General features: G+C 39.3%; 2 protein-coding genes across 6 annotated transcripts in view; both read left to right on the top strand.

The window, feature by feature from the left end:
* The window catches only part of sema4ba (sema domain, immunoglobulin domain (Ig), transmembrane domain (TM) and short cytoplasmic domain, (semaphorin) 4Ba), a 77,376-nt gene extending 63,185 nt beyond the window's left edge, over positions 1-14,191 (top strand). For all 4 annotated transcript variants that reach the window (XM_074677727.1, XM_074677726.1, XM_074677725.1 and 1 more), the window contains 13 exons: positions 3,089-3,249; positions 3,443-3,505; positions 3,920-4,018; positions 4,533-4,644; positions 5,073-5,189; positions 5,405-5,562; positions 8,751-8,932; positions 9,360-9,510; positions 9,665-9,875; positions 9,952-10,067; positions 10,438-10,595; positions 10,729-10,820; positions 11,017-14,191. In XM_074677727.1, the coding sequence (XP_074533828.1) occupies positions 3,089-3,249; positions 3,443-3,505; positions 3,920-4,018; positions 4,533-4,644; positions 5,073-5,189; positions 5,405-5,562; positions 8,751-8,932; positions 9,360-9,510; positions 9,665-9,875; positions 9,952-10,067; positions 10,438-10,595; positions 10,729-10,820; positions 11,017-11,792 (2,396 nt within the window). In that variant the 3' untranslated portion in view covers positions 11,793-14,191. The remainder of the gene's footprint in view (positions 1-3,088; positions 3,250-3,442; positions 3,506-3,919; positions 4,019-4,532; positions 4,645-5,072; positions 5,190-5,404; positions 5,563-8,750; positions 8,933-9,359; positions 9,511-9,664; positions 9,876-9,951; positions 10,068-10,437; positions 10,596-10,728; positions 10,821-11,016) is intronic.
* A 410-nt stretch (positions 14,192-14,601) lies between these two features.
* On the top strand, positions 14,602-26,144 carry rasef2 (RAS and EF-hand domain containing 2). 2 transcript variants are annotated; one of them, XM_074677684.1, is made up of 17 exons: positions 14,602-15,030; positions 16,299-16,451; positions 19,247-19,337; positions 19,560-19,655; positions 22,079-22,156; positions 22,238-22,353; positions 22,463-22,531; positions 22,900-22,981; positions 23,105-23,175; positions 23,285-23,474; positions 23,558-23,659; positions 24,849-24,993; positions 25,080-25,161; positions 25,247-25,361; positions 25,450-25,563; positions 25,674-25,750; positions 25,829-26,144. In XM_074677684.1, exons 1-17 carry the CDS (start codon positions 14,723-14,725, stop codon positions 25,923-25,925), a joined length of 1,986 nt encoding a protein of 661 aa, XP_074533785.1. In that variant the 5' UTR covers positions 14,602-14,722; the 3' UTR covers positions 25,926-26,144. The 2 variants fall into 2 exon arrangements, with proteins under 2 accessions (XP_074533785.1, XP_074533784.1); XM_074677683.1 differs by having other exon boundaries at positions 14,604-15,030; positions 23,102-23,175.
* The last annotated feature ends 60 nt before the right edge of the window (positions 26,145-26,204 follow it).

Genomic DNA, 26,204 nt, shown 5'->3' with positions numbered 1-26,204 from the left:
TGTTTAACCTTCAGCAGTTATTCCGCTGGGGTTTTGTGGTCTGAGGATAAATGTGTTGCTTATCTTCACAACGCCTACCTTGATTTTGGTACAAATGTTTTCTTCGGTTCAAAGAATATGTGGTTTGATTTGTCAAAACAAGAAAAGTTGTAACTCTAAAGGTCAAGGGTGAGCATCTCTCAGAAAAACTGCATGGTAGTTATTTTGTGTCTTACTCATGTGTAGAATCCGAGGGTTGTGAGCTAATGTCTTTTACAACCATTCATTTCTACTAAAAAACAAACTAAAGTTAGCATTGTGAAAAATGTTGTTCTGGAGCTTTAAAAGGTCAAATTTTGTTGTATGAAATTAAAGCAGTGTATTAGAATAGGCCGGGAATTGTATACCTAGCAACTACAAGGGCAGTAAAATTTCTTAAAGCAATTTGAACTTGTTTTTGTGACTAGTCTGTTTATTTTACAGCTTTGAATAAAAAAATAAATAAATCTTTAAAAAAAAATGGAAAAAAAATACAGGACAATGTGAAATATTGTAAGTTAACCAGCAGGCACTCTGTAAAGCTGATGAATGTTTTCCTGAATTTGTGAATGGAAAGCTTTGTGCGACCACAAACCCTCCTGGATCTCTTTCAGGATCCTCAATTTGGGGCACTGTTATTTTTCTTTGTCAGCTGTGGTCGCAGAGTATGACAGTGCTGATCTGACTCCAGGGAATAATTTAGCAGATATTCTACTCTGAGTCAATCCCTTACAGCTCTTCATAGCTTTGATTCCAGCTTGTCTTTACTCTCTTTAAATCAGTCAAACTTGCCCGAGGCTCTGCAGGGGGAAAAACAGAGGGGTGAAACCACTATTTGTAACCAGAATGAAAAGGAGAGAGCGCGTCCCTTTGGGTGCCAGTACAGTACGCAGAGCGGAGCCTCTTGTGGTTTTACAGACATACATGGCTTTCTGTTGCTGCAGTGATGGGCTGCTATTAACATGTTGTTTTCCCAAGGGAGAGGAAGTGTCTCTCCCGCCTGCACCTTCCCACCAAGGTGAGGTTATGCCAGGTCACACGCACTACAGGATACATGTGCTTATTACGTTTGGTATGACTTAATAACATGTTTTATGGAAGGATGCGCCACAATTGTCATTATTACCACAGCAACTGATCCTGTATGCAACCTTCACACATTATTTAGGAAAAATGGAACTGGAAAAAGTGTGTTGGGATTTTTTTTCTGGCACAGTCAGGGAGAACATTTTTCTTCACTCTCCCACCCTAGATTTATTTATTTTTCCTTTGTGGATTTAAGTGATTTAAGATTATCTCAAACAACAGTCATTTCCACCTTCAGAACAAGGTCAGTCAAGTTCTGTGTGTGTTGTGTGGGAAGCTCATAGTTAAAATTGAGTCTTTCTTTTTCCCCTTTTTAGTTCAGTGATAGCAAATCTTAACCGTAATGCTCTGCTACTGATTTAGAGTTTGTTTTTTTATTTCCAAATTTGCTGATTTTACCACCTCAAACTTTTTTATCTTTATCTTATCTGTGGAAGTCTAACAAATACTTTTGAGCGGAGAAAAAGGCAATAATTTTCAGGACATCATCTTTGATGATGACACTAAACACTTTTTTTTTACACCTTCCTGTAATTTTAAGGATACTTTCATTATATGTTATTCACCGGGAATCAAAAGAATTGTTTGTAGCAGCCCTAGCTCTAATTGAGCTGGTTTGATTAGTGTTTATGCAAAATGCAGAATTCAATTAAATGTTCAAACCAGTTCACCACTGGAAAATTATTTCATGTGTAGGAGAATGGATGTTTATTTATGAGGAGGATCCAAAGAAAACTTTAGCTTTAAGTCAGGGCCTTGAAGTTTGCTAAAAGTAAAACATGATATTCAGCCGTTTTCGTACGGCCTCTTTTGTAGAAATAAATGAATAACCAATATTTCTGCCCAGAAATGAAATCTTATTATCAAGGAAAACAGTATTAGAGGACCTCCCTTGATAAAATGAGTGGGCTTCTTTCAGTCTGTTATTTTATCCTCATTCATCACATTACGGGGGCAAAGGTCCTGTTTTAGAGCTTCAGTCACGTCAGGTTTCCATCAGCTCCCTGCTTCTGTTTTTGCTGGCATGCAATTAAGGAAAGCTGTTCAAACCGGGGCGAGCGGTGAAAGACTTGAGGCTGCTGTGAGTCTGAGATACACACACACAGGCCTTTAAAACAGTGATTAGGGGAGCTGAATACTTAACCCTTGGCTTCCGTCAGGAGGTGTTAATATGGTTAGAGCAGACATAGTACTGAGCAGACAGGTTGTCTTATTTCATTAAGTTTCCAGGTGAATCAAAACCTCCATAAGACCAAGATCCTTGGTTTTGATGTAGCGCTCTTGCAGTTGTTATGCTACCCTTCAAAGTTGAAGCCAAGATTTGTGTTTATATCCAGATAAATTGAAATAACTTTGTTTTTAGTCCATCAAATATTATGCTACTCAAGCATCCTCTGGCCTGGAGGTCCTGTGCGAAAATGTAGTTACGACATCCCAAATTGGAGTCTGGCAGTGACTTCTGTTGCATGTCATCCACTTCACTCTCCCAGACGTTGCACTGTTCCTGCAGCAAATAATTTGTGAAACCATGTGTGTATTTGTGTGTGTGTGTGTCATATTTTTTGGACTCTAATTTCCATCAACATTTAAAGTGAACAGCGTGTGTAGGCTGTGCATTTGTCATGAGAAACAAGCCCGCTCTCTGAGGCTTGTCAGGAGTGACACATTATGCTAATATGTTTAATTAAGATGAAAAATCCAGAGTATATCTGTGGTGTGCATCAGGTTTCATTACCACAAGCTAAAACCTCTTCCCAATGCTTTCATTTGCATATTTAAGTGCCTGGGCTTTCAGCAAGTCTTAATGTACTGTACGATACATTTTGGCCATAGATACGGATCCCTAATGATCCCGTCTGCCACCGCACTACTTAACAAAACACCCAACTTTTTTTTTTGTAAAATGACAGCAAGATCCATATCATACCCTTTCGTACAGATGAATTTATGAATAATCTTTCCTTCTCTATCAATTTCTGTGCAGATGCAAAGGAGAGGACGACCAAAAGTTTCTCCGTCAGTGGGGTCTTGAACTACACGTCCCTTCTCCTCAGTAAAGAAGACAACATGCTTTACATCGGCGCTCGGGAGACCCTCTTTGCTCTCAACCTCTCTGATATCAGCGCAGTCAGGCTACAAAGAAATGTAAGAGCCAAGTGTCTGTAAACTGCACTTTCATTAGCAGTGTACTGTATCAGTATGAATGAAGTTACAACAGCATCCCAGAGGTACAGCAGGAATGTTTTTGTGAATGTGATACAGTCCCTGAAGTCTGATATAACTCACCTCACTGTGTTTTTTCCTCCAGTATCAGTCTGACTGTGTTTCTCTTCTACAGCTCACGTGGAAAACGACACTAAATAAAAGAGATGAGTGCAGTTTCAAAGGCAAAGACCTGCAGGCAAGTGAAAAGTTCAGACAGCTAAACTCAGGCTAAAACTGTTTTTACATGACTTGCCTCTTTAGTTACTCTGTTGCACAACACTGCAAAAGCAGAATCCTGTAAACTTCCTGTTGGGTTTTTCCATTCCTATCAAACATAATTAATGACACACTTTCATTTCTCAGCTCTTTCACTTTTAACTGTAAACTGAAATTCACAACAGCTTTAGTTTACGGTTATAGTTATGAGTCAGCACATGAACAACAGGATTTGTTTGTTTTGAAAATTAAAAAGACTTTCAGAAATGATTAATCTGGAAAATTGACTTTGGATTTGCAAAGCAAACATCCACACAGAAACATCTCTTTGACTTTTAAAGTACAGAAACTATGTCTACTGTTAAAAGTGTTCATTTTTTTATTTCTCTCACAGACGGATTGCTTCAATTACATCAAGATCTTACTAAGGCTGAACAGCACTCATCTGTATGTATGTGGAACATACGCCTTCAGCCCCACCTGTGCTTACATAGTGAGTGTTTACATAAAACAGTCCCTTCTGTTACGAAACTAAATGTCTTATTTTGAGGATGTAAAAATCTGTGTCACTCATTGATTCATTTATTGCTTTGCAGAAGCTCAGATTTGATATTTCTTTATTAGATTGAGAGGAAGAGCATCTAAAATCTGCTGCTGCTTCCTGCCTCTCAGTTCACTTAGCAGTCTGGCTGAGGCCCAAGTCATGCAAGATACAATATACTGTGTGCACATTATTTTATTACCTCCTATGCCGTAGGGAAACGGATCAAAATATTTAATGCATGTCGTTAGATTATATAAGAATCAGCCCAGTTTTCTATCCTTTCCATGGATCTTCTGAAGTCTTTAAGAATGATCCATAAAACACATACAGAGATGACCCATGCTTCAACTCTACCCTGAGACTGACTGCCCACCTTCTCACTGAGGGACACACAGGCAGCGGCCACTGTCACAGCAGCTCCACATCTTAAAAGTGACATGTGATGTATGTGTGCTGTCCCCAGAACACTACAGACTTCTCCCTCGTCAGGGGTGAATCCGGTGAGATCGTAACGGAAGACGGACGAAGCCGCTGCCCGTTTAACCCTGAATACAAGTCCACTGCCATCATGGCTGGTAGGTTTCAGATAAAGTAAAGCTCTCTGGTTCTGCTAGAGGTTTCTGCCTGATAATAAGAGGAAGTTTTTCCTTATCACTGTAGCCTATTAAATACTAAAGTGCTCTGCTTATGGTGGATTATAAGATAAGACTAAGTCTTGCTTGTAATATGGGGCTGGATCTTATCCCGTCTTGTTAATAGAATAACAGAGTATGATGTAGACCTGCTTTTTGTATCCAGAGTTAACATTTGATTTGAATTGGCATTTTATAAATAAAGATTCTTTGATAACTGCCTGCCCTGAACACTAGTAAATATACAATAGATTGACATTGACACAAACTTGGGACTTAACCTCTAGATTTCATCACTGTATGACACACAAGGTGCTTGTTTCCTGGTGGTTAATGCTCTGATTAAGCTGTTCTTCTTCCTGGCATTGCAGATGGAGAGCTTTATGCTGGTACCGTCAGTAATTTCCAAGGAAATGAACCCATTATTTACAAGAGTCTCAGCCAAGGAACTGCCCTCAAAACAGAAAACTCACTCAACTGGCTCCAAGGTGGGGTACTCTGAATTTCACCATATCTCTGTGTATGATGAAAAGTTTGAAGAGTTTGACATCATCAGATACAACGTAGATGAGAACTGTTAACTCACGGTCTGTCAGAGTTTTTGTTGCAGAGTTTTCTATAGCAGACTGATGAGGGATAACTATTCCCTGGGTGTCTCAAAACCTACATGCTCACCATTTTGTTCACGTTATTTTTCTCTCAGACCCGGCCTTTGTTGGCTCTGCCTACATACAGGAGAGCCTGCCCAAGGGCAACCCAGTGGGCGATGACGATAAGATTTACTTCTTCTTCAGTGAAGCAGGAAAGGAGTTTGATTTCTTTGACAACACCATTGTGTCACGCATTGCTCGCGTGTGTAAGGTGAGTGATGCTTGAAGGCAGGTCTGAAAAGGACTTTTTTTCCCTTCAACAACCATCCCTGACACCCCCTCCCATCACCTTAGAAATCCATCATGACAGCTACATGTACATGTTTGTGTACCCGTGTTCAATATGTTGTCGTACACTGACATCCTGAACACTCAGGCCCTAACTCCTTATAGCTTTAATATGATAAGTGGAGATCACAGTTTCTCGGCAGTGACGCAGATTCTCTTGTTACAGAAAAACATTCCTCCTTCATGTTTCCCTCTGTTTGATTCTTTTTCTCCCGATCCTCTCCTCCCTCAGCTTTTATCGTGTTTCACCAAATATTTGTCTTCAGAGTAGCCAACTTGAAATAGTTAAGAATGTCTTCTAACCTCTAAGATTAATACCCGGACCTCACACAGCATTTGTAATGATTTAGGGTCTTATTGATGCTTAAAATGTCTTTGCACCAGATTGAGACAGCTGCTTGTCTTTACAACAAAAATCCTGTCCACAAGCGTCATAAGAGAATGTACTAGATGCTAACTGACAGATTAACAGTCCAGTAAGAGAAAAATGTTGAGTGCCACTGTTCGAGACTTCTTCTAGCCATTTTTTTTTCATCATCTTTGAACACAACTTTTAAAGGAGAGCCAGTCTGCTCTTTGTTTCCTTCTTGAGGTGTTTGTTTGAAACTCATGCTGCTGTCACACAAAGATAGGACTCCACCTACGCCATGTGCATCAAATATAAACCCCTGAGTTGTACCATAAAAGGCTCCAGCTGTGAGTCACAGGTTTATGAAGCCAGACACTGCTCACAGGATCATAATTTCTTCATCATAGAATGATCCACTCAGTTTTTTCCAAAGATCCCCCTGATGAATGTAAGACCAGCCAACTAGATTATGACAGAACTGAATCATTTGACTCTGAAGTTTTGTCACAGAGTTAAAATTAAGTGGCAGCCTCCTGCCTCAAAACCTAACACCAATGTGGAAGTGTTCAAGGGCCAAGTGTTCACTTGAGGCCGGCTCTGGAAGTATCAGGAAGTTCCCTCTGGTGTAAGGTTAGCACTGCTAGCACATTCATCTTATCTTTCACCTCCTTCTCCTCAGCTCAAAGGGATCATTGGACCTAGCACCGGTTAGCACTAGGGATGGGTACCAAATTAGGTACTTTTATCGGTACCTAAACGCATCCTTATGACTGTGAAGGAGTGGAAGAGTAAGCGATTTTCCATGCTCGACCTGAACACAGCATTACAAGTTTATATTGAGAAATAAATATGTTAAATTGAAAAACTTTAAGATTTTATTATTTAATAAATAAAGTAATATTAATTACCACATAAACACACAAAAATACCAAAAATTGGTACTGCTGAGTACCTAAACCAATCGCCAGGTACCGAGCATCGGTTCAAATGTGAAAGGTATCCATCTCAAATTAGCGCCGACATGCTACAGGCTGCTAACAGCGGAAATCTTGTGTGTAAACAATGCAACCATGGCTACACATAGGATCTCCAGACACACAAAAACTAAAAACACCTCTGTAATAGCAACCAGTTTGGTGTCAACTGCCAACAAATGAGCCATAAAAAGTGACAAACTCAAAATACGCTCAGAAAAAAAACTTTGTGGTTTAGAGGTGATTATTGAGTTTTCCCAATCAAAGGTTCAGCTAACAGCGGCCTTTAGCTGTTAGTAAGCCTCTTTACCTCACACTACCTTGACAGAGGCTAGGTTGAGTACAACATTCCCAACAAGGCACAAATGGGATCGGTTCAAAACTCTGTATCAGAAACAGATGTGTGACGTCACAGATTCTATGTTCGTGTATTATACAGTGTATGGTTAAACTATATGATGAATCAAATAAGTGAGCGGTAATGTGTCATTGTATGGGAGAGAGCATCACATATGCAACATGTAAAAATGATAAAGATTTAAAATTATGTAAAAGCTCTGATTATTTATGGTGTATGCTGTTTCAATGACAGTATAGAGATCCCACTCCTTACTTTGAATTCTCCCCCTCTCTTGTACCTTGTTTGACTTGTAAACTTGGCTGCAGTCCCGCTCTTTCTTGTTTATTCAGGTGTTTAGTACACAAGGCCAACTACAGAATGATAAACAACATTTGCATGAAACAAACAAAAGCATGCTCTCGTTAACAGAATGGTTCAGTTCCTCTGAAAGAAGCCACCTTGTTCATGGCTTTTTGAGTAGCCTTTTTTGAGGGGAAGCTTTTACAAAAGATTAATGAACAGGATGCATTTGCTTCAATTATTCAGAAGGCAGTTTAAGCACAGAGTGGCATTAAATTATAAAAGTAGTTTCAGCCAGGAAGACTGGAAAATATACTGCGTGCTGCTCATTATCTGCCTGGTTTCCTACAGTAAGTATTCACATCAGTGTTTGGCATGTGTCATTTCCCTACGCACCAAGGGCTGCCATTTCCTTTGATTAATGTAATGCATAAGTGAATGCATTTGAAGTTTGATGGTTTGAGGTCTTCATGCGGTTTAGATCATTTAGTATTTCTCTTTGGTCCTCGGCTCTGTGCTTTTCTCATTTTAACTACTCCTTCAGAAGGCAACTTTCATCTTGTTCCATCTGCGCCTGTAGGAAAATGCAAATACTGTTGCATTTAACTGAAATTCAACACACTGTGGTTGGTGATGAAAACCCAACCTTTAAACCAGATTTTTCTTGGTTTGTTCAGACAAAACATCTGTTGTCACTGTCCCAATCCCCCTGTGATCCCTCATATAGTTATACATCAAATCTGTTTATTTTATTTTATCAACTTAAAGTTAGCTTATTCAGGGTTAATACAGTCAAATTTGCTGTCTGTGGCTGTACTTTATAAGGGTTCTTAATAAGTGAATGTCAAAATATACAGCTTGGATAACACAGCACTATCTTTTAGTTTCTTTTCTGAATATGATAAAACGTAAGAGATTTTCCAGGGAACAATAGAAACTATGGTGTATTCTTGATGTTATGGTATGTAACCTGTACCACTGCATTGAGCACATTATTATTTCATGCTTTTTACAAGCCTGTCACATCCCATCATATCATTTTTTACCCCTTGGAAGCATCATCTCCTCACACAGGTGTCAGTCTTATACTCTTGCTCCCTCTACTGGTCGCTTATTAACCTGCTCCAAATCTGATAATTGTGTCACAGGGGGATGTAGGAGGTGAGAGGGTTCTGCAGAAGAAATTTACAACCTTCCTAAAGGCTCAACTCCTGTGCTCTCTGCCGGATGATGGCTTCCCCTTCAACATCATCCAAGACATGTTTGTGCTGACACCCAGCCCTGAGGAGTGGGAGGACGCCGTGTTTTATGGAGTCTTTACATCTCAGTGGTGAGGAGAGAGTTTCTCAGCAACAACAAATCAAGCATAGTGAGACCTGTAGAGATGAGACAGTATTTTGTCTCTTGAGGTATTGTTTTCAAATATTTTGACTTAAATCAAAGAGCCACCGAGGCTTCTACAGGTACCTTACACAATATTTAGCAGTGCCAGTGATGACTTCCATAACCGAATTTAGAATATGACATCTCAAGCCCACATAATCAAATTTTATTATATTATTATTGGAGTCTCTGCTGAGACTGTTGAGGGTTTTTGCACAAGATAAGCGTCCACTGGGCAATTTAGTATGAGCTAAGTGTTGTTTGCATTGCTTATCTTAACATTTTGACTATGAAAGTGATATGTGCTCACCTCTCCCTGAGTTAAACATTAGAAAGCATAAGTGATACATTTTGTGTTGTTTGTGTCTTTTCAGGTATAAAGGTGCCTCAGGGAGCTCTGCAGTGTGTTCTTTTACCATGGACCAAGTTGAAAAGGCATTCAGTGGGCGATACCGTGAGGTCAACAGAGAGACTCAGCAGTGGTACACTTACAACCACCCTGTGCCAGAGCCTCGACCTGGAGTGGTGAGTTCTCGTTTGCCGCCCTCTGCTGGAGAAGTCAGCACTGAGCAACAAATCATGAATGTTACTGAATTCCCTTGACATCTTATCCAAGATAAAAAAAAATCCAAATGAAAGATATGTGAGTGTCTCAAATGTGTCCACATTGCCTCCACAGTGTATCACAAACGCTCTCCGGGAACAGGGCATCTCATCCTCGCTGCACATGCCAGACAAGGTGCTAAACTTTGTCAAAGACCACTTCCTGATGGACAGTGTCATCCGCAGTCCTCCTCTCCTTCTGAAACGAAACATTCGCTACACACAGATAGCTGTCCATCGAGTCAAGACTGCAAAAAAAGCATACCATGTGCTCTTCATTGGTACAGGTAATTGACACATACACACAAGCCAACTCTTTTCTGGCACTGATTGGTACTCACTCTAATTTATGCTGTCTGTTAGATGACGGGAGGCTCCATAAAGCGATTAACGTCAAGCGCAAGATGCACATAATTGAGGAGATGGTGCTCTTCCGCAATTCCCAACCAGTGCAACACATCGAGCTGGACACTGAAAAGGTAAATTTGAGCGGAGAGGGAAAGAAAACAAGTTGAGTAAACTCATTTATCGGCAGTTTGGAGATTTCATGAGCCATGAAGTATCAGAGCCTAAAGCAGAGCTTGTGTTCAATGAGATAATTACATGAAACTCTCAGGGGGTCTGCAAACAGCTGGCAGCTGGAATTGTGACACTTCCTTCAGTCGTATTGCTACTTCTTTTCTCTGAATTAATTTATTGTTGAAGGCCAAAAAATACTGTTCAGTGTTTTTTTTTTTTTTATTAGAAAAACAAAGGTCGCTTTGTTCACATATATGGAATTCATTACTTAGTGAACTCTAATTGAGGCACTTTATTCATGTCCCCTTCTCCTTCATCTCTCCCCTACAGGGTATGCTTTATGTTTCCTCTTTCTCTGAAGTGGTGGAGGTCCCAGTAGCTAACTGCACAAACTATCAGAGCTGCGGGGAGTGCATCCTCTCGAGGGATCCTTACTGTGCTTGGAACGGAAAGCAGTGTGTGGATGTCAGACTGGCTCCTTTAAGCAAGTATGTATTCCTCTTCACATCCAACTATGACAGTTTTTCAGCTCAAGCTTTGGAAAAGTAGTCACATAATATGTAAAAATTTGATTGAAAGAGTCTGCATTTGAACATTTATCATTAAAAATGTGTGTTCCAGTTCCTGGCAGCAGGATGTAGATGAGGCAGACACATCAGCTATTTGCAACAAAACAGTGCCAAGCCCACGGCTTGCTAAACCTCCACCTACACGTAAGTGACCTCGTCTTCTGTTGACAGTCATAGCTAGAGATTTGCAGCATTTTGTGTTTTTTTACATGCCACATGATTTAATCGCATTATGTTCATTGTATCAAACCATTATTCCAAATCCTACACCAGAAAATGTGGTTCAGCTTGTTTCTGACAATATATGACTGTACCTTGTGTGTGCTTTACCTTCTCACAGGAGTGTCTGCATGCCAGGCGATCATTATCCCAGCAAACACGTTCAGAGTACTGCCGTGCAAGCTGCGCTCTAATTTGGCTGAGAGGAGGTGGGAGTTCAGTGAGAGTGCAGGTCACTTCCATTACCCCAGCCCAGAGGGAGGGCTGGTTGTGGTAGCTCAGGCTGACAGGCAAGAGACCTATGAGTGCTGGTCAGTGGAGGAGGGCTTCAAACAGCTGCTGGCAAACTACTGCGTGAGGGGCGAGGCCAGGCAGGAGAGCACTACTCTGACAGGACGGTCGCATACGCCGCAGATCTCCCAGGAGGAGTTCATCATCCTGCCAGGAGAAGCCCGCTCACCACAGATTAACACCAAGACCTACTGGAACGAGCTGATAGTGGTTTGTGCCCTCTTGGCATTTTCTTTGCTTGTCTTCTCCCTGTTTGTGGTCTACAGGCACCGAGACCACATGAAGTCCATACTCAAGGAGGGAGAATGTCCCAACATGCAGCAAAAGAAGCCAAGACTAGTGGGTGGAAAACCAGCTGAGAACTTACCACTTAATGGCAATGCAGTCACAGCGTCAGTATCAGACCACAAGGGCTACCAGACCCTTAACGACAACTACATCTGCAGCACTCCGCCGCACGAGTGCTCGTCGCCTGACAACAGCAAGAGCTTCTCTGAGTCGGAGAAGAGGCCTCTGAACTTAAGAGAGAGCCACGTAGAGATCTCTCCTACATGCCCACGGCCTCGAGTCAGACTGGGCTCTGAGATTAAAGACTCTATCGTGTGAGACCGGCTTCATGTTGTGTGGAGTGACTCGTTTTAATCCGAGAGGAAGGAGTGCACTTGCTGGGAGAAGCCTAAAAGAGGGGAAACTGAGAAACATCGGACTCTTTACAGAGATATATTTCATTACACAGATTTTGCACTTTTTTGTTCTGTTTCTGTGGTCCATGTGCATTTCTTTTTATCTTCCTTTCACTCCCACTTATTCAAGTGCATTTGAGGCACACTGAAGCAGCTCCAGTTTGCCTTCAAACTTTTTTCACGCACGGCTCACAGGAATGTATCAAGCGTAAGGCGTAGGTGCCCCGACCATGATTCAGTGATTGAATTTCACAGCATTGCCAATCAGTCCGTCCAAAAAAAAAAAAAAATCTCCTGGCAGTGCTTTGAAAGGCAGAATAATAACCAGACTTGTTTCTACTTACAGCTGACGCAGTGTTTGCTGTGTTATTTCCCTTCTGTCATATGGTTAGAGCCCTTTGCTGAGGCTATGCACTATGTACTGTTCTGTAACAAAGTAAACACTCACACCAGAATATACAATTCAATCCAGTGGCAGGTAAGACAGAAAAAAAATGTCCTGTCTTGGGATTCTTAGATAGCCAGCTTGCATTCACAGATATATACTCATTGTTCAAGCTTGAATATGACACAGCAACAGAGAAAGACTTCATTGGACACCAAGTCGTAATCTCAGTGGAAATGTTAAAGAACTCTGACCACTACAATCACTACACACCAAAAAAAAAACATTATGCAGTTACTAATGAAAACCGTTTTTTTCAAGTGTTGATATTATCAGCTAGAACAAATATTCCTCTGTCACAGAACTTACTAAAGGGAAAAAAATCTCATTCCAGGTATTATCATGCTCTTCATGAGACAGGCAGTCTATGCAAAGCAAACAATGTGAAGTGAGGGTAAACACCACGACAGCCTCAACTCGAGACTGAGAGAGCTCAAAGGTGTTACCTTAGAATCAGCGGCACACCTACACACTCACAACACTAACTCCAAGTATGCAAGAGATATTAGCCATTCGGGGGAGTTTATGGAGAGAAGATTGGCCAGATGTGTCTTTCACAGAGGGACATTTTCTCATCCTCATGTCATTCTTTAATGTTTCATATGTGCATCACTGTTTTCAAAGGGAAGATATAAATATTTCATTATGCATCGTTATTTGAAATGTTCAAAAAGAAGACCCATTTAGCCTCAACTATAATGATAATTGATGGATGGAAGTAAAAGCTTAAATAGTTTAAAGGAAACCATAAGGCAATAATGATCATTCTCAACCAGTAATAAAACATTTCCTCTATTAGTCATTTCATTATTCAGAAATCACTGATGATGAAGCATAAATTCATGAGTAACTTGAAAACATTTTTCATAACATTAAATATTATCATGTCTTATTTGAGTTTGACTCCGGTGTTATAATGCAATCTGCAAAATTTAAAATTTACAAAAATGCGTGGAGGCATACTGTGTGACTCAGAATGCACTGGATTTGCACACGATGCTGAGAAGCCTTAGTATAAAGCAGGTCCTGGATTTGATAACAAATCTGCCTTGAGGTGAATGAATTCTGCCTTCTGAACTAATAATCAAGTGATGTGCCTCTGGGGTAAAAACAAACCAACCAGGTAGTAGTGCTGCTGAGTCAAACACTACACTTCAGGTGTGACAGGACTGCTCATGCTCAGTCGGATACATGTAATGGAATACTGTGAACATGGGGAAGTATGTGCTTATATGAGGTGTTTCGTTTGATTTCATGTTATGGTGGCTTCAACATCTGTCAGGGACAAGATTTCTTTCTGAAAGTGTAGCACATGAGTAATCACTGGTTTATTTTTCTTAAATACAAAATTAAAGATAAGTATTATGTTACATTTATTTCAGTGGCGCTGCAGAAGTGACTGTATTAATTTGAAAAACCGGTCATCAATTACAAACCCACATCATGACAGACTCATGCTCTGACTGTTATTAAAAACAAACAAATGGCAGCTTTTGTGAAGTGGCTCTCATCCCCACAATATTCAATTCACACGCAGAACAAATATTTAGTGGCATTGAATTTAAGTAAAATATGTGCAGGTACTGCTTTTGTTTAAATACAAGCCTAAAATTATTACGCCACAGTGAAAGTATTGTTGTCCGCTCTCTCTTAATAAACCACAGTAGTCTGGCCCTCTATTTGTGAAACTTCAAATTGCTCAGACTCTTATCAACATGTATTGTAAGTAAAAGAGTTTTTATGTAAAATTGTTTTGTAAATTCAGCTGCCAATGTAAAAAAAAAAAAAATGTGAATTGTATTTTTTTGTATCATACATCACTACTGTTTTCTTCTTTTTTGTACTGTATATAAAAAGCACTTTATTTTAATTTTTCAAATAAAAATTGAATGGATAATTTTCTATTTGAATGACTGTTTTTTTTTGTATTGAAACCATGACTTGCCTTTAAGTGAATGATAAAAAATTTGACTGAAGTGAGGATATTTTAAGGTTTTATGGGCTACTTTTTTCTATTCCATCTTAAAGGGTGGGAAGAGACTCACTCAGCAAAGGGGAACACAGGGAGTGTCTGATAAAACCTGAACGTTCACACACCTTAAAGGCAAACAGAGACACTTGCGTATCTGTTCAATTCCACTGCACACATGGACGACATCCCTCCTAGATATAACCAAATAACTACAGTCGTCGGTTGCTACAGCAGTAAGTAGGAAGTGGCTTATTGGGTCCATGTATTCGGACGATACCCGCCTACAGTGAGACCTGAACCAATCAGGAGCGCTTTCTTACCTATGTGACACCTTCAGTGACAGTTTAACTGCGGCTTTTATTTTGGTCGACGTGCGACAGGTGTGGAATTTTAACGGTACGTTTAATAACCCTTGTATGTGTTTTAACAGTTAAATATGGAAAGACCGAGCCTACGCAGATTGTTTTCTGCTTGTGATATGAATAAATCCGGTAAGATCGAGTATGAGGACTTCACTGTTGTCTGCCAGGAGCTCAACGTCCCTGAGAGTCAGATACAAACTCTGTTCGAGAAGTTCGACGCGGACCAAGATGGATACATCACTTACAGCAAGTTTTCGTCCAGGTTTCAGGAGGTTTCGGAGACACTAAACCTGGCGTCTTTGGATACCGTGTCGAACATCCCAGGCAGACCAGGGGACGAGTTTTTAAACAAGATAGATGCGGAGTATGTCATCTCCCAGAGGTAAAACGATATCCGGCTGTTTATGTTAACGAGGGTTCAGTTAGCCAACGGCTGTAGTGACTGACTACTGTAGCGTTATTTACGTCAGTTAATCGTCACCTTACGTCAAGAGCTGTGCTCGGAAACAGTCCCGGCTGAATTTTAAAAGATGTCAATTTAAACGTGTTTTACCTTTATTATCAGCACCTTACAGATACAGTATTAATAATTTTGGTACATTACATAATCATTTTGCGTTTCTGTTTAATTTTGAACAAACCACCTTTAATTTTGAAGTGTACACAGTAGAATGATAGAAACTTATGTGGGCCTAATTTATAAAAAACTGAGGATCTAAAAAGAAAAAAAAAGTAGGTGCTCTTTGCACAATTATGAAAAAAATATTTATATCAAGGCTGAAGCCTAGAGTTTTAGCTCGGTGTACCAAGAACTGGTATCTGTGTTAAGAGCTGACCATATGGAGAAGGGAGCTATACAGAAAAAAAGAAAACATCCATTGAAGGCAGAATGATAAAGTTTTAATCAACCATGTCACCATAAGCATACATTTTCAAAGAAGCTTTAAAGATAGTTCCAATTAATAGGCTATAAGTTCATAAAAGTATCGTATGCTTAAGGAAGGCATTCAGAAATTTAATTTTCTAAAAGGACACCAAATTCAAATCTCATACACAATTTGAAAGCCCTGTAATGGTGTTGTATGTAAAACTTTTCTCACAGCTTTTAAATTTCAGAGTCAGAGAATGGTCTATCTTGATAATTGAGCTGTTTACACATCTACCTGAGCTTAACATGTGATGCTAATGACTCATAAACACACTCACATTATTTATTTAACAAAACATTGTTACTGCCCCGGCAGTTATTTCCACCTTTAGAAAAAACAGTCCATGAAAACAGTGTGTTGGCATGTGAACTACATAAAAAAACTTTTCTTGACATTTTTGATGAAGATGAACTGAGTATAGGGGTAAATAGTGGGTCATGTTAAAGGCTAAAATGTTTATACAGGTGTATCTCAATAAAGTTGAATATATTATTTCAGAGTGAAATATTTTACACATTTTTTAAAAATCTCTATGATTACAGCTAACAGTTAAAACAAAATTTAGAAAAATAAATTAAATTAAATTAAAAGATAAATACAAGATAGATTTATTGGAGATATTTATGAGCTTAGTATGTTGCATTAGACAGATAAACACTTCATGAGCTATGACCTCTGTCCTGTTCAGTCCTGGTGGTCACTTTTTGTTCTCCTGTCACAGTCTTAGGGAGCAGCTGTCTGAGCTTCACCAGGCCCTGCACACCTCTACAAATAATACAGTTTTACAGCAGTATGAGGAAATCGTGTCCTCCTTGGTCAGTCAAAGTCTGGACAGCAGGCTAGAGTGTGAGCAGCTGGAGACAAGTTTAAAGCGGTAAGTGCAAACATGAGCAGGGGCAACTTTTACATGAAAATTTCACACAAGAAGGTCATCAAAATTTTCAAATAGGCCTATATGTAATTAAATAGCCCACAGGCTTGACTCAGTCATGGGCTATTTGTAGACTGCTGCCCTCTTGTGTCTATAAACCACATAGGGGAGTGGATAAATACAGGAACTAATTTAAGTGTAAGCTGAGACTCTCTTTTTGACATGACTGCATGGTACTTAAAAGAAAAAAACATCTTTCAATACATATTGATAAGAAAAGAAACGAGAACTAGAATTCACGAATGAAAGTCTAACACTAATTCCCTCTATATTTTTGTTTTTGTCTCTACCAACTCATAAGCAAAACTTCTTTCCAGCTTTTAATGGTTTATCTTTCTTTTCTCAACAAGGGAGGCTGATCAAAGCATCCTAGACCAAAAACCTGCAGCTTTAGTTTATATTTCTGCTTGATTCAACATTCTGGGAAACCCTCTGCTATTAGCTATGTTGAACAGATGGGCTTTTCTTTCCTCCTTCAGATGCTATCCTCAGTGGGCTTAATCATCATTGAATTGACATGAAAGCCTTAAAAAGGCTAAGAAGAGACTTTAAGTTGCATTAATATATCAGGTGAACATCAGTGTCAGCTGATGTTTGCTTTACTCACACACACACACCAGTCTGTTAGCTCATAATGTGCCATACACCACCGACAGTGGCCAATGTCTCTCTTCTGTTCCATATCAGTTTAATATTGACAGAGTAATGTTTGTGCTTCTTGCTTTTTATTTTATATTAATAAAATAATGATGCTACTCCTCTAAGGGTGCCAGTCTTAAGACTGTGCTGCTTAGTTGATGTTGAGAGTTTGAAATTTGAAGCTTCTTTGCAGCAACAGCTTGTGTGTGTCTATCATCATCATCTTTATTGACTTTGTTTTCTTATTTCTGTCAGACATGAGACACAGCAGAACAATAACAATGAAAAAATAATCAATCCACATTAGATTAGTTTTGTACTCTGGATATCTTATGGGAGAACAATGTGTTGTGTTCCTTCGTGAAGGTTTTAGGGCTTTTAGCACAGTCCTGTGTTTCAAAAAAAAAAAAAAAAAACCGTCAGTGTACAAGACAGTCTTTTAATTTCCTTTTTCTGGATGATAACCAGGACAAGGAGTTCTTTTTCTTTCCACCACAAGCTCATTCCTTTTTTCTTAAATTGAGCTTTAGGTGATTGTAGTGGCTCCATGTGATAGAGCTCTCTATCAGTCCTCTGTTCTGTCTTTAGAAATAGCCTCAGTGTGTCCGCAACATTTTTTTAAATCATGGGTATCAATATAGAGCTCTTTATGATATACTGTATATCTAGTTATGTTGAGATAACTCAGAGTTCACCAAAAATACATCTTATACCATTTAGTAAACTCTTTAAGTTTGTTTGTATTTGTATTACATGGGTCTGGATTTATCTGGTTAAAAATTAGAACCAGGTCAGTTGATGGAGATGTAACTCTGGTTTGGTCAGGACCACTTGTCAAAATAATTAAATATTTACATGCAATAACTTAGGATCTACCTGCCGCCCACATGATGTGGAATGGCATAGCCAGGGGAGCACACTCCTCTCTTTCACGTGCATACACGAAAAGCCAAGGCAGAGAGAGCAGCAGCAAAGAACCCAAGGGGGAGCAGAAAAGAACAGGCATCATTAATGATAATTATGACATTGATTAAATCAGACACAGCATAAAAGAAGGATCTGGGCTGGAAGTTGCAAAGCAGTTTGCAGGGAGAGCAGTGAGATAGTAGGCAGGCTGAAGCAGTTCAAATAGTACACTCTTTGATATTTGCCTATTGAATTTGTAGACGTAATCAGCTGAGCTGTCAGCTGATAGAGGCTGGTGATAAGAGCAGCTGATGTTCTGTAGACTGAGTTTGACCTTGTGGCCTGCCTCAGCTAATGCTATGCTAAATTTTAAATGATGTAAGGTCGGTTGGGGGAATCCTTTTAGAGGTTACCGCTTAAGAAAAAATTAGTGACTTCCTTAACTAATAAACTGTAAAACTGTATTAAACTGACATCATTCTTTTAGGTATTAATTCTTAACTGTATGGCTTACAGCTTGAGCCAAATGTATGACTTTACTTTTTAAAATCAACACTGATTGTAAAAAGTAAAGGTTAAAAGGCTTGAAGAACGCATAATGCAAATCTGTTAGTTATTCCCTGAACATGTACACTATGAGCCCTTATATGTGGGGTCTTTGCATTGTCATTGAATTTTAATCCTGCACAGAGATTGTTTCTTTGCTTTTTGCTTTTTCTCTCCTGCTTTAGTTAAGCAGAAACACAGTATGGGAAAGGTGACATTCCTTGCTCAAGGAAGTAGAAAGATTTAAACACGCTTCCTTGTCTTGGTCTTTTAACCCTTTTGCAAACTACCTGTCTATTATGCTTCCATCACCAGTGCCTACTGAAATCATCATTTTAAATCTTGATGTAAAATGTAAAGAACCAATGAGTGTGGTAGTTCTGAGAAATCTCACTGACACAGTCTGGTACACCTGTGGAATCTACTTTGCTTTAAGCCGTCCCTCCCTCCTCTGTGGCTGGTTCGTGTGCTTTCTGACAGGAGCAAAGTTTTCACAACTGTTACCAGGTGAAGTCAAATTTGTCAGGTAGCATTGGCCTGTAAGCAGGAGGTGATCAGATTTTCCTTCTGCTGTCCTGATGCTTTGGTAGTGTTTGAGAGCAGGCTTTGCTTTACGTGAACTTAGACGTCCTTTTCTGTTCAAACAGAGTGGAGGAGATGAACAACAGTCAACTGACAGAACTGGAGGAGGACATACAGCAGCAGCTTGCGAGGACAGAGGAGAGGGTGAGACAAGAGGTGAGTTTGAAGGTATATGTTTTAGTTTTTTTCTCCACTAAAGTGGGACTTTAAGCAAACTCCTCAGTGCCTGCTGTAAGTTATACCTGCATGTTTGTGGTGCTGTTCACAGCAGCAGATTACACGTCTTTGCACAAAAAGCCTCTGTACAGTCAGATCAAAGCCTCTCTTTTAGCCCCAGCCGGTGTGCACCTTCTTACTGCTTTGGTGTCATGTTCGTAGGAGCGAAGGAAAATGGAGGGAGTTTTAGCGACTTTGCAGAGGAAGCACCAGAACGAGGTCACAGACTTGAATGCAACTGTGGAAAGATTGTTAAAGGTAATGTTTCTCCCACAATATGCATTACTTTGTTCTTTCACAGCAAACAGGCTGTATATACCTGTATCAGCAGGAAAAAGAGAGAAAAAGCAGCTTTATCTATAAGGAGCTGCAGCTCTGGCTACATTTCTGTTAATAACTCATGTTGTACTAGAGAGGCAGAGAAGTGATTTCTTTAATATCTTTTTTATGTTACCTTTCATCATCTATAAAGACTTCTTGGCATGCCAGCTCATCATGATAGGATACTGTTAGATGCAATGCTTGTGATGTGATGAGATGCAATGTGATACTATACAAAAAGATCCATTTTTTATGATAGGATATGATACAAAACAGTGAGATAGATACGAGGTAGACACAAATTGATGTGACACGATTCAACAAAATATGATAAGATCGGATAAGATATGAAATGATATGACATGCTGTGATGTGATATACAACAAAAAGATTGAAAGGATGATCTAAAGCAACTGTTTGCTGGTTGCTTTAAAAGGAGTTCTGACTTGTCTTATGGACTAGTCTAAAGTTAGCAAAAATATTGAAAAATGGGCACCGTATTATGTAATGAGACTCAACATGAGATCCCAGAGTCTGGTGGTTATCAAAGTCAAAAGGTTTGCGGATTGTGGCTAAGTTTGCAAAGCTAGCACTATCAGCTTTAGGGCAAGTTGACTTTCACATGTCTGTTTTTATTAATAAATCACTGAATTCTAGTTAACCAGACACAGCTGATGTAATATCCATTTTTATAATTTAAGAAACTGCCAAGCCACACAGTTCTACAAGTATCAACTTTGTTTGCCAGATAATTGTCATCAACTGGACGTACACCTCCATCTAGTGGTTGGTCGCTGTGCCACAGCCCAAACACACATATACCTGACATTTTAACCCAACAAACTTAAAATATTAAAAACTCATTGAACCATTAAACCTAGTGATAATCCTGGTGTCAACAAGCAATGGTGACATCCCTGCTGCAACATTTGTGCAGAGCTAGTGTATTTATTCACTGGCTTTTGGATTTGTTTCGATCAGATGAAACAATAAATGTTTTTGGTTGAAGATAAACAAAGCTATTTGTATAGTAGCTTTGTATAGTAGCAAACAGTAGCAGTAATAGAGTATAGTTGTATTGTAGCTATAGGTATTAAACAAAAATGTAAAGGAAGGAAGAAGTAAGGAATACAAAACTTAAAGAAGATTCCTTAATAGTCAAACACATAATTCATAGGCTGTTTAACCTTGTTTGCTTCCCTCTCTTTTGCATCTACAGGCACTGCTTTAACTGCTGCTTGAAATGATCATTTTTGCTCTGTAGGTCACAGAGAGCTCCTTAGTCTACAACGGACGATTAAGGCCATGCTAAAAAAAAGATAAATTCACAAGAATAATTTTATAAATTGACATAAAAAAATCATACATTTATTAGAGTAAACTCATTATCTTAGTCTACAGCTATAGGCTGTCAGTAGATCTAAGAAATGTAGTATCAAAAACTTGAAATCACATGTGTAATATGATTTTAATGAAATATTCAATAACTTTTAGTTAAGTTATTAAATAATTCTGTTTCATATTTTATCAGTGTTGCAATTTGCAGACATTTCATTTGAACAATAACTGGCTCTGCATAGAAGTGTCTGCAATGCACTGCAGCTCAAGAATTAGGCTGGGATAACTTGTCCTTGTGTAACTTTACTCTAAAATCACACACTGCACATAACAACAAACGCGCTCTGTTATGTAAGGTGGTCGAGGTTGAGCATACTGTGCAAAATTGCACTTCACAATAGCGCTTCTAGCGCTTTGACGATACATTGCAGTGTCGATTTTTGTAAAAGCAATGTTCCTCTGATGAGTTATTGATCGGAGAAAGAAGAATTTGTGAAAGTCTGTCTAACTTTACCAAAGTTCTCTACAAAGCCCCAGGTTCTTAGCTGTCTTTTCAGGGTCCGTGTATTCATAACAATATTGTGCTAATATGCCAAAAGATAAAATAATTCCTGATTTGTGAAACCTATACTAAATTATAACTTCATAAGATGCTCCACATTCCTCATTTTTGTACAGGCTTCTGATAGCCTAGTTATAGACCAAAATAATAGTTTTATTCTCGTGAATTTATGAGATTATTCTTGTATATTTATGACTTTGTGAGACTCATCTAAAAAAACAATTACTTTTTTTTTCTTTAACGTTGCCCCAATCCTCTGTCATACAGTCTGTTTCATACCAACCAAAAAGTCCCAACGCGGGTATACATTTTGTAAACGATCTGTAGAAACGTTCTTTGTTTGTGTCTTTTTAGGACTGTAGAGTAGTGAGTTTTGATTTGTACTGATTTAAGTGAAAAAAAGTCACATCAAAATGTAAAACTATGTAATAAATAAATACATTTTCATTGTTCTCACAAGAGCCAAGAGGCCTCAAATGTCAGCCAGTCAAAGGAGGAGCTTGATCAACTCAACAAACAAGTCCGTGATTTCACCCAGGTAATGACTGCTGGCTTTTGTTAAACACTGTTTGTACTAAATTGTTCGCAAGTGTTCCCACTTTCTAATATCTTCTCATAGGAAAATGAACATCTGAAGGCATCTCTTTTGGAAGCTCAGACAAACATCTCCATCCTGCACTCAGACCTGGACAAGCTGAAGAACATGTATGCAGACCAAAAAGCTCAACATCAAAGGTGAGGCACTGTCTCAAAGCTCAGCTCAGTGTGTTGCCAAACTGACATATAATATAATCCAGCAATAAGACCCCAAATCAAGCACAGTAACCTTTTTGTGGCTTTACAGGGAAACAGAAGAACTGAGGAAGATGATTGAGGAGTATCAGTCCTACGCCAGTCAAATCCAGATCCTCCAGTAAGTCTGTTCTTCACTTTTCTAATGTGGACTTTCAGAGAGTGTGTGAGGAGGGGGATGAATGGAAAATATTACTCCACCACATTAAAAACATATATATATTATTGGGTTTTTTTTGCTATTTGTGTGAACCGCTCCTTAAACAATCAATGGCCTATACCAGATGAAACAAATTTATGTTTGTAATTATTAAGAAGTTAAGGAAAAAAGGATGTTGAATACTTTTAAGGTATTATCCTTATGTGTTTATTTAACGCTTGTTGGTCATTTTCCATTCTGAAAATCCATCCAGGTCAAGCTGTTGTGTAAATGTGAATATTAGTGCCTGTATCTGAACCTCTTACATATTTTCTTGAACACTCCATCAGAGAAATGAACAAAAGCCTGTATGACAGTAACGATGGGCTTCGCTCAGCATTGGCCAGTGAAGCAGTTGCAGCCAAAAGAAGGGTAAGTTCCTTATTCGCTGGTAACACTCCACCTTGTAAGCTCTGGTTTCACATCAGAAGCTTACAGCCAGTTATTTTCAATGGTTCATATGTTAATTTTTTCTGTTTCTAAACTGTGCAGCAGCTGTCTCCCCAAAATGAAATCCCGGCCCGCAGGATGAAATCACTCAGGCAGAGCACACCCAACACCAGCAGGTACATGAAGTCTGAGCACACCTCTGTGAATGTTTGTCTGCATGGACCTCATTCAATTTTCACTGCTGACGCCAGACTTTCTGTGATTGTGCATGCTTTCTTTATGCAGCTTAGAACAAGATCCCAGCAAAATGACGTACTCACATGTTGCCTCCTGGGCTGATAAGTACCTGGACACTGGAGACTCTTTGCCAATGGACATAGTTGACAGCGCAGGCAGCGATTACGACAGTGACGACAACAGGAGTTTAGCAGAAACTGTTCATCACAGTTACTCTTATGTCCCATCTGATGTGGAGGTCAGAGCAATCATTAATGTCTCTCAGAAAATATTGACTTTTGATTGAACTGTGATTTCAGATTAGTGCCATCTTTGCTGCAGGTATCAGAGGTGAAATCTGAAGCTGCAGTGTCGATGGCTCCAAGTAGAGCAAGCTCCATCGCATCATCGCTACGGAGACGTTTGTCTGCATTTTCTATGAAGGTAAAACTCTGACCATTTTGCACTTAAGTAATTGTATTTCAAGACTTTCTTAATCTAACTGTTGACTAATAACTTATTGTCCTTAGCTTAGTATTTCATGCACTGATGAATCAGCTTTTGACTCAGACTTGAGTATTGACTGCATTCTAGAGATAGTCCGATATGGATTTTTCCAGGCCTATACCGATACTGATTATTAGTCGTCAAGGAGGCCGATAACCGATATTTGAAGCCAATATTAATTTGCAGTCAAAGTACAAATATTGGTGTCAAAATTTTGAACAATACAAACTCCAGCACTTAACTACATTCAAATACCTTTAAGCATGAGTTTATTAAACAGCTCCCAGGCTTAGCAGCATGTTTTATAAAGTTAAATGAAAACTTTAAAAAATAAATAGCTAAAGTTTTCTACAGTAAATAAAGTTTTCTAAAATTTCAATGTAACTGCAACAACTGTAGTAACTGCACCGCTGATTGGCTGTTTCCCAAGCCATGGCCCTGCTTGTAACCAATCAGATGTTAGATGTTACTGTGGGTGGGACAGTGCTGGGGACTGAGTAGTGGCTGCAGATAGCGGAGTGGCTGCATGAGAGCTGCAACAACAAAGTTTTAAATTTGTTTCTTATCGGCCGTCAGATTAAAAAAAAGGCCGATGCTGATATGCCTCAAAATGCCAAATATCGGCCCTGATAATCAGCCTGTCTGATAATCGGTCTATCCCTGCTGCATTCTGACTTGAGAGATGAGAAGAAGGACTCTGACTTATCCACTACCAAGATTATTTGATTGTTTTTCTCACTTTTTCTGTTTAAGACTCCAATAATTCATTCAGTTTTGAGTGAGGGGTGGCATGTGTGTTCACCTGCATGTGTGTTCACAGTGCTGTCACAGTGCAACATGTGTAACACATGAGAGAATAATCAAGTAGGAGACAGGAAGAAACCTAAACCTAAACTGACATCTGATCAGGATGTACCCAGAAAAGATATTCAGATGCAAACATGCCAACAGGGTCACTTAGCATCTGATGTTGCTGAGTGAAATGTGTTTTCTTCACATCTGACACTCAAGGCTCACACAGGTTTAGGTGCATATTTTCCTTGAGTGTTCGATTAAAGTTGAGAGTAATTTATATATGTACCTGAAAAAATGTTAACTGTTGTCTTTGTGTAATGTGGTACTGAAGCCTTTAGATGCAGATGTAGCAGAATCTGGGGAGCCCACGCCAATGTACCGTCTGGTCCTAGCTGGGGATGCTGGATCTGGAAAGTCCAGTTTCCTGCTGAGACTGTTGCTCAATGAGTTCAGAGGAGACATTCAGACAACACTAGGTAGCTGGAGACACATCACATTAAATCATTAAAATAAAAATAGTGTCTACTGCAGGGTTTTAAATGAGCTTGTTGTTGTTCCTCAGGAGTTGATTTCCAGATGAAGAAGATGCTAGTGGACGGTGAGATGACGAGCCTGCAGATCTGGGATACGGCTGGGCAGGAGAGGTACTGTACCCAATCATCGCTCTTTTTCGTCCACTTAAAGAAAATAATCTGATTGAGCGTAGTGTTTCATTTCTTTTTGATGCAGGTTTCGCAGCATTGCTAGGTCCTATTTCCGGAAAGCCCATGGAGTCCTCCTCCTTTATGATGTGTCCTCAGAGAGCAGCTTCCTGAGTGTCAGGGGATGGGTGGATCAGATTGAGGTTGGTTTTGAAAGTGAAGTTAATGATGTAGAATGAACCTTCTAAAGAAGCAGGTATGCATTTTATTGTTTCCTTTGTTTTTATTCAGGATTCAACAGAGGAGAAGATTCCCATGTGTGTTATTGGAAACAAGGTGGACCTCAGGGAGCAGCATCCAGAGAGAAAGTGTGTGAGCAGTATGCATGGAGAAAAGCTGGCAAAGGTGTGTAACTTTTCATTTCATTTGATGGAAATTCATTCACAGAGAGGTCCTGCCTCCCAGGTGTGTAAATAAACTAAGTGCAGTCCAGTACGTTTATACTTTGCTTACAGACATACGGTGCATTGTTCTGTGAAACGAGTGCCAAAGAGGGGAAAAACGTTGTTGAGGCTGTGCTCCATCTAGCCAGGTAGGAAACAGAATAGAAAGAGTGTTCAAATTTAAGTGTTTAGTCTTTTCTTAGACTTTTTCCTCAACCTTTCCTCAGAGAGGTAAAGAAGAACGCCGGTCAGAGGCGGCAGTCTTATTCTCAGCTACAACTGAGTCCATCCAGCCAGAAGAAAAGTCACACTGCTTGCTGCTGACAGCACAAGACAAAGAGAACAAAGGAGCAATAAAGGACCAAGGTTATTTTTTATTTGAGATGAAGAACATAGTTTTTCTTGCAGGAACATTTTTAACCTTTTAAGTATTTAACTTTGAAGCATTGGATGTATGTCATGATGTCTTTTCTCTGATCAACATGAAGATTTCCATCGTTGGAAAATTGTACAGGCGCATGTGATGTGTAACCGAACTCTTTTTTTTTTCTTAGGTTTTTATAATATTTGGTATTGAAATTGATGTAAATAAATGACATTTTA

This window comes from Halichoeres trimaculatus, unplaced genomic scaffold, assembly GCF_033239565.1.
Source record: "Halichoeres trimaculatus isolate MK-OKI-2021-1 unplaced genomic scaffold, fHalTri1.1 fHalTri1_scaffold_10, whole genome shotgun sequence".
Classification (NCBI taxonomy): domain Eukaryota; kingdom Metazoa; phylum Chordata; class Actinopteri; order Labriformes; family Labridae; genus Halichoeres; species Halichoeres trimaculatus.
Note: the sequence above shows the minus strand (reverse complement) of the source record. Positions and strands in the feature narration are given on the sequence as shown.

Excerpts from the sequence above, each read along its gene's own strand:
- rasef2 (XM_074677683.1), top strand. The coding sequence starts at position 14,723 with ATGGAAAGACCGAGCCTACGCAGATTGTTTTCTGCTTGTGATATGAAT. Across the intron at positions 23,176-23,284 it reads AGCACACCCAACACCAGCAG|CTTAGAACAAGATCCCAGCA; the intron begins GTACATGAAGTC and ends TTCTTTATGCAG. Across the intron at positions 25,564-25,673 it reads ATGGAGAAAAGCTGGCAAAG|ACATACGGTGCATTGTTCTG; the intron begins GTGTGTAACTTT and ends CTTTGCTTACAG.